This window comes from Myotis yumanensis, unplaced genomic scaffold (genome assembly GCF_028538775.1).
Source record: "Myotis yumanensis isolate MYYU_CA2020_CCGP unplaced genomic scaffold, mMyoYum1.0.hap1 SCAF_8, whole genome shotgun sequence".
In the NCBI taxonomy this organism is placed as follows: Eukaryota; Metazoa; Chordata; class Mammalia; order Chiroptera; family Vespertilionidae; genus Myotis; species Myotis yumanensis.
The window spans coordinates 36555754-36566652 of NW_027223759.1; the positions used below are offsets into that span (position 1 = coordinate 36555754).

Sequence of the window (10899 nt, forward strand, 5' to 3'; positions counted from 1 at the left end):
CAGCACACTTGGGCTGATGACAGCCATCGCCTAAGAGGTGGTGGTGAAGTGGGAGAGCGGTGGCCAGGGGCCCCCCCGGCGCTTCCCCAGGGTGTGATGGGGCTTCCCCAGGGCGTGATGGGACTGGGCCTCAGGCACAGAGCTCATGTCCGCTCGCCTTTGCTGTGCACGGCCCAATGGCCACGCTCCTGCCCCGGGGCCAGGTCGAACCCCGTGGGGAACGGGTGGCAGGTCAGAGCCCCTCCGCCCTACAGTAATTGCACCCCCCTGCGTAGGGACCCTGCCCTGTCAGGACGCCCTCGAAGGGTTAACACCTGGAACAGCTTGTGGGGGGATCACCAGCCTGAGGACTCCTCGGATTAGGCCCCCTGCCCCCAAGCCAGTCCGCCCCCACCCCGCCCTGCCCTGCCCGCCCACCCGAAGGCCCCCCGGGATGGGGTGAGGGGTGAGGAGAAGGAGGGGGGCTGTCAGGTCTCGCCACCGCAGGTCGAATGGGCGGAGATGGCCCTTCTCCGACCCCCATTCGCCCCTCCTCCAGCCCCGCCTGCCCCTCCCCCGCCCCCGCCGGCCGGCCTCCCGCTCTGTCCTGCGGCGCCCCCGTGTGGCCGCCGGCCGCATCACAGCCCTGCATTGGGGGAGCAGGGAGGTAGTCACTGCTGTTAAACTGTCTAATCGGCTGGCTTAGTTAAAACCCAACTAACCCCACCCGTTATCAGTATCTCTAACATTCTTCTTAGTGAATAATTAAATTTTGTTTAATTCATCAATAATTAATTTACTAGAATTAAAATTCACTAATAAAGATGAGAGTGCATGCAATATGCCCATTGGATCTGTGGCGGACCCATCCTTAGGCACATCAGCTATTCTGATCGGTACCCACCCTCATAACCATGACTCTTCAGGCGCAGGGACACTCCTTACAGCGCAGGGGGCAGCCTGGGACTGAAGTCCAGGACAGCCCAGCAGAGCCCACACCGGAGCCATCACCAGAGTCTGCACCTGAATCCAGGCCTGAATCCACACCTGAGCCATACGCGAGCCCCCCGCAGCCTGAATGACCAGCTGGGCCTTATTAAATATGAGATATTGCATGTCTAAAAGGTCTCAGAGAGGACTGAAGCAGACGCATTTTAGATGCAATTATTGTTAGTTCAGCCAAAGTGGGGCGGACTAACGTGAACAGTTTGCTGCTTTTCAGTAAACTTTCTAGTGGAGGGAAGAGAGCCCAATGTCTTGCACCCCAGGGAGTGGCCACGGCAGACATGAGCAGCTGCACCCTCCTCTCCTCCAACTGGGGGTCCCCTGACCTGTCTGCAGGGCAGACTTCCAGAAGACCTTCGGGCAGGGGTGGGGGAGCTTGACCTGGCCAAGAGCACACCCCTGTCGTGGCCGGAGTCCTGCAGGTACAGGGGCCCTTGCCGGAGGCCCCTCGGTGGGTGCTGGGACCCCACCCTGTGTAACCACCCCCCCCCCCCGGAAGGTTCTCTGTCGCTTTTCTCTTAGTTGAAGTCAGAGGACAGTCTGTTGACGGCACTCCTGCAGTCAGTAAGGGTGACCTGCTGTTGCCGTCTAAGTTCTAGGAAACCCACAGCTCACATCAGAAAGGGGCTGGGTCAGGGTGGGCCCGTGCAGATCCCTGAGTCCCTCAGTGGTCGGGGCAGGTCCCTGCCCCCGCTGCCCTTGGTGGCCTGGGTGGGACAGTGGCCGTGCTGTGTCCTTTCCCAGGCACTGGGGTGGCTGGCGTCCGGACCTGCTGCTCCCTGGGTGGGGAACCTCACACTTGGTGCTGCTGGTGACGCCAACTGATCATGAAAGTGCCACGAAAAATTCACCTCCCCGGAGCGGAGGCGCTGGGGCGTCCTCTCTGCATTGTCCAGGGACTTAGGGCCCCTATATGGCAGCGTGGGGTTTGTGTGGGGTCATTAGAAGCTAAAATAATTTTCTACATGACATGATTCATTCAACCAACCGTGGGTCTGCCCTGCTGTGACCAACCGGCTGCAACCTACTGGCTCATGACAGCCAGAACCCACCTGTCCGGCAGCGGGGGTGGTGGGTGAAGGGCAGAACAAAAGGACCGCACTGTGCGTCTTTTAAACACAAGAAACTCATGAAAAGGACACACACTTATTGTAGAAACAGAGAACAGAGGCAGATGGAGGGATTAGAGCAGCGGTTCTCAACCTGTGGGTCACGACCCCTTTAGGGGTCGAACAACCCTTTCACAGGGGTCGCCTAAGACCATCAGAAAACACATATATAATTACACATTGTTTTTGTGATTAATCACTATGCTTTAATTATGTTCAATTTGTAACGAAAATACATCCTGCCTATCAGATATTTACATGACGATTCATAACAGTAGCAACATTACAGTTATGAAGTAGCAACGAAAATGATTTTATGGTTGGGGGTCACCACAACATGAGGAACTGTATGAAAGGGTCGCGGCGTTAGGAAGGTTGAGAACCACTGCACTAGAGGAGCCACAAGACTCCTGCCTATTCACCGTGTGGCTCACCTTCCGGCAGTGGCCTCAGGGATGGGGCCGCCCAAGTGGAGCTGACCCTCCCTCGAGCCTGCCCGGGTGCGAGGTGTTAGTCCTGGCCTGGGGGCTGGAGCCTGGGAAAGGAGCCAGGGCAGTGTGTGTGCGTGTGCGTGTGCGTGTGCGTGTGTGTGTGCATGTGTGTGTGTGTGTGCGTGTGTGTGTGTGTGTGTGTGTGTGTGTGATGGCTCCAACGGCAGGCTCATTTCCTCTCTGGGTGTGTAGGGGTGGGCACTTGGGGTGGCCCATGCAGGCAGGCAAGCGCGGCCCGGGTCAGTGCCAGGCTCTACTGCTGCCCAACCTGGAGTCCAGGAGGACGACTGTCCGAGGCCCAGCTGGGACCTTCTGCCCCACGCGGGCCCGAGAGGCCCAGAGCAGGCGCAGGAGGTGTCGGGGTCTTGGCGACGCTGCTTTGAGTAGGAGCAGCGGTGGGGGGGCCCTGTTCTCTCTCTGCTCGGGCCGCCTTCGCCCTTCTGTGAACACAGTCCCTCCTCCTGGAGGGTCTCACCTGTGGGATGTGCGGGCCCTGGCCCGGCCCACTGCCCTCAGCACACACCCTGCCCAGCCCCGCCGACCACCCGTGGAGGGCGCTGCGTGCTCAGCGGGGCTGCGAGCCGGGGAAGGGCCAGGCGATGGAGGCCCCCCAAGTGCACCGACTCCGGCGGCTTCTGGGCCCGGCCTCGGGCTTCGTGCTCGCGGGGCCGCCAGGCGGCGCCCTGGTCCCACGGCGCACGTTGGTACCAAGGTGGGCCCGGCGGAGGGCAGACCTGCCCCCTTCACCGCGCTGTATGCCGTCCGTGCCCCCTCCCGGGATGGAAGCAGGCGCCACGTCCAGGTCTCTGTCCTTTCGGGCTCCTTGACCCTTGGACACTGGTCTCACCCTCCAGGCACACAGCTGAGATGATGGGGGGACGGACTGTGGCTCCCATTCCAGAGAGAGTCAGGGCCTGGGGTGCCCCATGGGGGGTGGAGGGGGGCTCCTGTCCACCTCTTGGTTCTCCCCAGGGTCTGGGGCGGCAACCAGACAGCGACTTTGGGCCGCCGGTCCCCATGGCTGGGACTTCGCCCCCCTGGCCCTCGGCCGAGCTTCGCCTCCTGCTCACTGTCCTGCCTCCTGCTCACTGTCCTGCTCCCAGACCCCGTCCCTCTCCTCTGCCTGGGGATCTCCCGGGCGTTGATGGTGGCTGAGGCTCCTCATTTCGCTCATGTCTGCTGAGTTTTGAAAGGAGCCCGATCCAGCCAGGACACCATCGTAGCCTAATCAAGAGAAGCTGTGTTATTTTCAAATGTGTTGCATTTGAAAGGTTCCTTAATAAACACACAGAGGCTGCTCTGTGTCAGACACTCTGCATGTAGCCACCGCCCTGACAACAAGGCGGCTCTTGTTCCTAATTCCATTTTTTAAAAATATTGTTTAATTTATTTCAGAAAGGAAGGGAGAGATAGAAATATCAATGATGAGAGAGAATCATTGATCAGCTGCCCCCGCCACCTCCCCCCAACCCCCTACTCCATGGGGACCAAGCCCGCAACCCGGGCATGTGCCGTGTCACTGCACCTGTGACCTATCCGTCGTGCAGTGGCCTTAATCTGCATTAATTTCCTTAATGACTAATGACGGCAAAATCCTTTCATGGGCTCATTGGCCATTTGAACACCTTCCTTTTTGAAATGTCTTTAGTCTTGGGAAATGTTCGTTGTATGCTTAAAAAGTGTGTGTCCTGCAGTTGGGGCGGGATGGGGGGGTGTTCTGTAAATGATTCCCTTTCCTCCAGGCTGTGTGGCTGAGCCCATCCTCAGGTCAGTCTCTCTCTCTCTCTCTCTCTCTCTCTCTCTCTCTCTTTCCTCCTCCCTAAGAGAAAGCATATGTGTTCTGCAGAACTCAGCCCATGGAACTAGGTTTCAGAGACACCCTCCACAACCCAGCCTGTGGCGAGTCACAAAGGGCCCAAGCGAGGAGGAAGTTCCCAGCTGAGCCCTGACGGGAGGTGGGGTGGGGGGGGGGCCTTAGGATGGAGTCCCGCTCACCTCATGCCCCAGACCCACCTGCTCACCTCCCATCATCTCTTTCTTCCCTGTCCCTCCTCACCTAGTGCCCCCCCCGCCTCTGAGTCTGGCTCAGCTTTGCTCAAGAACAAGATCAATGACACAGAAGACAAGGCTGCGTTCCTGGGTTTGGGCTCCTGCCATTACTGGGGTGTGATGGGTCACTGGGGTGGTAACAGATAGCAAGGAGGGGGTGGCTGTTCCTGAGGGTTCTGCACAGCCTCATGGGGACGTGACTGTGCCCTTCCGGCCAAAAGGGGCTCGTCTACGCCTCCGTTCATTGGTGTTGACAGCACCGATGATCTAAGTGTATCCTCACATAAAACCACCGCCAGCAGCCCGGGCCTTCACCAGTGTTAGTGAGCGACTCCTATTCCCAGACTATGTCCAGGGATCGCCAGGTCCCCAGGCTGTTTGTCCAGGGAATCTCCTGAGTCACGAATGCGACAGATGGCCGGTGATGACTGAGGAGCGTGCTTGTAGGTCTGCCTCCTAACTTTCTCCACTTGTTCTTTCTTTTTTTAATCCTCACCCGAGGATATTTTTTCCATTGATCTTTAGAGAGAGAGTGAAAAGGGGGGAGGAGTGGGAGAGAGAGAGAGAGAGAGAGAGAGAGAGAGAGATGGACTAGTTGGCTCCCACATGTGCCCCGTCAGGATAGGGGATCAAACCTGCAACCGAGGTACGTGCCCTTGACTGGGAATGGAACCTGCCACCTTTCGGGCTGTGGGCCTGTGCTCTAACCACTGAGCGACCGGCCAGGGCCACTTGTTCTTTCTGGAATTTCCGCTGTGAGGTCAGCTCTGGAAATGTCCTCCGAGGAATCTGTTGGGCACAGAAGGTCCCTGGCGGCTGCTCTCAGAGCCTTTTCTCTGAGTAACTCCCTGGAGAGTCCCCAGGGCAGGCAAAGCCGTGCGGCTTCCCGGCCCTTTGTCAACCTGATGGAGGGTCACACAAAACAGAACCCAAACCAACAAGCAGCTAACCCTGGAGAGACGACGTGAGACCAGAGGGAGCCACAGCTAGACTCCAGCCCCAGGCCAGAGCTTCCGCATCTTCAGAGCGGACCCAGGACCACAGCTGGGTCTGTGCCAGTGAGAACACGAGCCGTGGCGTTTGGGTGAACACGTGAGGGTGGTCGCTGCTGGAGCCTGGGTCCCTGTCGGGAGATGAGAGAGGCCAGGTCCTGTGGCGGCCCGGCCTCTGCTGGGCGCCCTGCCTCCTGCCTGTCCAGGGTAGTCACAGCCGCAGGTGGGGCTCCAGCTGGGACGGAATCCTTACCTTAGGGCCGCATGGCCTCAGGGAACACATGCTCTGCAAACCTGCACAGGGGGATTCTGGAAAAGCAGGGCTTTATATGACCTCACATCGGCCATGATCGCGGGGCTGAGATTTATGGGCATGTTTTGACCGAAGGGGAAATAAAATCTGCAGCCTAGGAGTCAGGAAGCCTTGTGGGGCAGCTGAGTTTCTTTCTACGGCTGTTGCAAGTTGAAAACATGTTGGTCAGCTTTTAAGATGTGTGAATTTTAAAGACGGAGGAAATTTTGTACAAACACTTGTTCCAATTATTGTAGGTTTTATTGGGCACCTACTATGTGCTTCAGAAGCAAAACCAATGGCAGCCGAGCGGAGCAGGGGGAGAGCGCCCGTGAAGCTTGGTTGTGGGCGCAGTGGCTCTGCGGGCGGTGCCCACACACAGCCCCTCACGGGGTGTCCCTTCTCGGGGGAACTCACGTGGCTGGCCGTGCGCCTCCCCTCCACGCAGGACTCAGGCTGCCGTCTTGTCTCCGGAGGCCCGCGGGGCGGCCTCCAGGGGAGCCTGCAGCGCCCTGTGCCTCAACTCCAGCTGCTGAGCCCATTCTCCACGGAGCCTGGGATGCGGATTTCACTGTGAGTCACCTTCCCAGGACCCCCCGACAGCCAGGCTTTGTCTGTCAACACAGCACCTGGGCCGTGTCCCCACCCAGCTGGCAGCTGTGACCGTGTGAGGTCGAGGAGAACCCTGCAACCTCAGGCGGCCACTTCAGGGTCAGGGCCATGTCTGTCACGGAGGGTCTGTCTCAGACCCTAGGCCCAGAGGGAAAGCACTTTGCTCCAGGAAGTAGCTTCTGGAAACTTCTGAGTCCCAGAGAGGCTGAGCCACATCCTGTACTCTCTGCTTGGTGAGGCCAGTTCATGGCAGATGAGGATGGGCCTGCTCCCACCCCCCTCCCTCCCGAGCCCTCACACTGCACCCACCTGTCCCAGCCCGGCCACCTCGGGAGGCAGCACACTGTGGTCACCACAGCACAAAGCACAGGGTGACCTGGCTGCGGGGATGTCCAGGTTCAGGGGGCCAGGCTCCCCAGCCCCGGGTGTCGGCCCACAGACAACGACCACCTGGTGCCTTCGCCCGAGGGAGGGTGTGGTTTGGCTTTAGTGGGTGGAGAGATGGGCGCTTGGCTCCTGCCGACCTCTGGGGAAAGGGCATGCACTCAGACCCTTGTCCCGCACCCACGGGCCTCAACGAGGAAGGCACCTCCGAGCAGCAGGTGGTTAGACCAGGACAGCAGTGCCCACGTGTGACGGGCCCGCAAGTGACGGCCCCACACACGACTGTCACGCTCCTGCCCTGCACCAGGCCCTGGCTGCTGACCGGCTCCTGGGAGCCGCTGGGTGCCTGTGAGGACGTCCCAGGGGCTGCTGTGGTCCAGGGGACAGGGCGTGTCCTGGCTGCAGTCTGTGGTCCTGATCACCAGCCACATCTTTCCAAAGAGGCACAGGCATCCCACCCACAGTCCCACCCCCATTAGCCCAGGACCTCGGTGACATACCGGCTGGTGCTGATGCACCCTCACTGTTGGACCCAGCGCCCACTCCTGGGCCTGCACCCCTGGGCAGAAGACCCAAAGGTTCCAGGGCCTGATGGCAGACGAGGCCGGGGACAAGGCCCTGAGACCCACAGCAAGGAGGAGCGTCAGGGTGAGGACCCCCTGAGAGCTGGGGTGGGGGCCACGCCATGTGGAGGGGAGGCACCACGGCCCCACCTATGCCAACCAGGGCAGATGTCCGGAGTGGCAGAACCCACCCCACAGCCAGGGGACCACAGGCGGGGGAGGGTGGGCCAGTGCAGCAACCAGACCTCGGGCAGCTGGAAGGTCAGTCCAGCTCTGTCCCAGCGCCACCAGGATCCTCCTTCCCAACCTGCTCCAAGGGCAGCCGCTGGTGCTATTTGAGGAAGAGGCTGTGGCCACTTTGGTATCCTGGCCATTGGAGGCCTGGTCTAGGTGTGAATTATGTGCTAATCTGCCCTCTTAGCTGTCCCTGAGATCAGACACCCCGGCTCTGCTTGTGAGCCCCCTCAGCAGCAAGGTCGCAGGACTTGGCTGCAGAGAGAGAGGGATTGCTTTGGATCTACAGTCCTGCAAATGTGTGGGAAGGAGTAGAATGAACACACTCAGGGGGAGCAATTGTAAGAATATCAGATAAAGCAGGACATTCCTTCAAAACAAGTTCCACACATGCTCAGGAGTGTGAGAGTATAAGGGGTGGGTGATGGAGTGTGAGAGTATAAGGGATGGGGTGATGGAGTGGGGGATGGAGGGATGGGGGATGGAGTGTGGGATGAAGGGATGGGTGATGGAGTGTGGGATGGAGGGATGGGTGATGGAGTGTGGGATGGAGGGATGGGATGATGGAGTGTGGGATGGAGGGATGGGTGATGGAGTGTGGGATGGATGGATGGGATGATGGAGTGTGGGATGGAGGGATGTGTGATGGAGTCGGGATGGAGGGATGGGGTGATGGAGTGTGGAGGATGGAGGGATGGGTGATGGAGTGTGGGATGGAGGGATGGGATGATGGAGTGTGGAGGATGGAGGGATGGGATGATGGAGTGTGGGATGGAGGGATGGGATGATGGAGTGTGGAGGATGGAGGGATGGGTGATGGAGTGTGGGATGGAGGGATGGGATGATGGAGTGTGGAGGATGGAGGGATGGGTGATGGAGTGTGGGATGGAGGGATGGGTGATGGAGTGTGGGATGGAGAGATGAGGTGATGGAGTGTGGAATGGAGGGATGGGTGATGGAGTGTGGAGGATGGAGGGATGGGTGATGGAGTGTGGGATGGAGGGATGGGTGATGGAGTGTGGGATGGAGGGACGGGGTGATGGAGTGTGGGATGGAGGGATGGGTGATGGAGTGTGGGATGGAGGGATGGGATGATGGAGTGGGGGATGGAGGGATGGGTGATGGAGTGTGGGATGGAGGGATGGGTGATGGAGTGTGGGATGGAGGGATGGGTGATGGAGTGGGGGATGGAGGGCCGGGGTGATGGAGTGTGGGATGGAGGGATGGGTGATGGAGTGTGGAATGGAGGGATGGGGGATGGCACCGTGGGGTGTTCCTCCATCCCCTTATCCAGTGTTGTGATTAGAAGCTGAGGTAATGTATGACATGAGGTCTGGGAGTGCAATGCTGTTGCTGGGGGCAGGGGGCTGAGTGCCTGAGCCCACGGGGTCTGCTCTGCTGTAGACCACCCAGCACCGCCCCCCGCCTACCTGTCCAGGGCGCTCCTGCGGATCCGCTCGCCCTCTCTCTGCAGCTGCCGCGTGTGATGCTGGATTTTCTTCTCCCAGAACACCTTCAGCTCCTCTGCGTCAGAGACCACCCGTCCTGGGTGCTTTGAAGTGTAGCTTTTACTCATTTCCTGGAAGAGGGAACATTTACAAGACTCAGCAGTTTTGTGCTGTGTTCTGAGCAAAGGGGAGCCAGGAGAGCCGGCAGGCGAACAACAAGGATGCAGGCTTGGCCCCACACATCAGCCTGTGCCTGGCACGCTAGCCCCTCAGTTGTACATTTGATAGAACATGGTCAAGCGAGGCTGACTGATGTTCACGTCCCCCCGTTCTTTTGCACTGAAATGACCTGAGATGAGGACGTCAGTGGTCTCAGAACACAAACCTGGAACCTGCAAGACCGTCTGTACCGTCTGTACCGCCTGTACCGCAGGAACTGCTCTGACAGCTGCTCTGCAGAGACCGCACCCCTTAACGCCGCATCGGGAGCCCGTGGGCAGGCTGTCCCCATCACCTGCTCCGTGTGTGCACCTGCCCGGCCTGGCCCCAGGCCTGTGGACACCCACCCAGTGCTCCTGGAGGAGGTGATGGGAGGGAGGCCCTGGTTGTCCGAGGGAAGGAGGTGCCTGCTGTCTGCAGCTGCCTGAGCCCTGCCCTGGGCGTGAACTCCAACCTCAGGGCTCAGGGGGCAGACAGGGCGCCTTCCCTGCTGCTCTGGGGACTGCCCTTTACCGCTGCCTGCTGTCCAATGGGAAGCACGGGTGGCCGTTTCCCAGTTGGGGGCCATCGCCCTGTTGGGGGGGCACGGGAAGGTTCGGACCGGCTCAGGCCACGCTGGGTGATGTCAAGCGGGTGTTGCGGTGGCTGTGATTGTCAGCCAGGGGCGGGCCCCTCCCCTCCTCCCAGCCCTCCCAGCCCTCCCAGACCTGCTCTTTCCCAGGAGGCGCTGAGCACACACATCTGCGCTGAGTGAAGTTGCCGGCGAATTAAAGGAAGGAAACCGGCTGAGATGGTGCTGACTGTGGGCTTTGCTCTGCGGCTGGCAGGGCGGGGGCGGGCCTCTCGGGCCCACTCCAGAGTCTGGGCAGGAACCCCCCCCCCCCCCCCCCCCGTGCGCCCCCAGAGAAATGGGTTCATTGAAACCGAGTGGAAAGAGGCTGAGACCAGCTGCTCCTGGCTCATCCCCTGAGCAGCCCCAGACCTTCTCGGGTGAGAAACCACAGGTCAGGGGCTCGGAGAGCCAGGAAGGCACAGCGAGGAGACACCTGAAGGCAGGTGAGCCGTGGACAGGTGAGCACCAGGGCTTCTCCGCCGGGGCATTCGCATCACCAACCCGAGAGGGAAAAGCTATAAACAAAGTGGAATTCCCCTCAGACAGAGCTTACGTTTCAGTCGCTTCTCACCCAAACCGGAGACCTCCTGGGCAGCGGGCGCCCTCGGTGCCGGCTCCGTCCTGTCCCCGTCCCCGGCGCGTGCCTAGGTGCCTCCGGGCACTTCCTCTTATATGAGTTTGGTGGCCGGTCTTGGCATCAGCTTGGTGCTGGAAAGGCGACCTGCCTTCAGTCTGGCCGCGGCCCCTGGAGACCATCTGGCTCCCGCACGCACTCACTGGTGGGCACGCGTCCTCCGCTCCTCGCCCAGGAGCCCGAGGGCAGCTCGGCAACTCTCTCTGCCAGATTGCCGGCAGGGACAAGAGCACCTCCTCTTTCTCTCTCTCTCTCTTTCCCTCTCTCTCTCTTTT

General features: G+C 59.9%; 1 protein-coding gene across 1 annotated transcript; it reads right to left on the reverse strand.

Annotated features, from left to right (window-relative positions):
- Positions 1–6368: 6368 nt before the first annotated feature.
- Positions 6369–10617, reverse strand: FAM240C (family with sequence similarity 240 member C). Its single transcript, XM_070423256.1, has 3 exons — positions 10544–10617; positions 9141–9289; positions 6369–6471 (listed from the first exon to the last, which is right to left on the reverse strand). Exons 2-3 carry the CDS (start codon positions 9284–9286, stop codon positions 6369–6371), a joined length of 249 nt encoding a protein of 82 aa, XP_070279357.1. The 5' UTR covers positions 9287–9289; positions 10544–10617.
- Between the last annotated feature and the right edge of the window lie 282 nt (positions 10618–10899).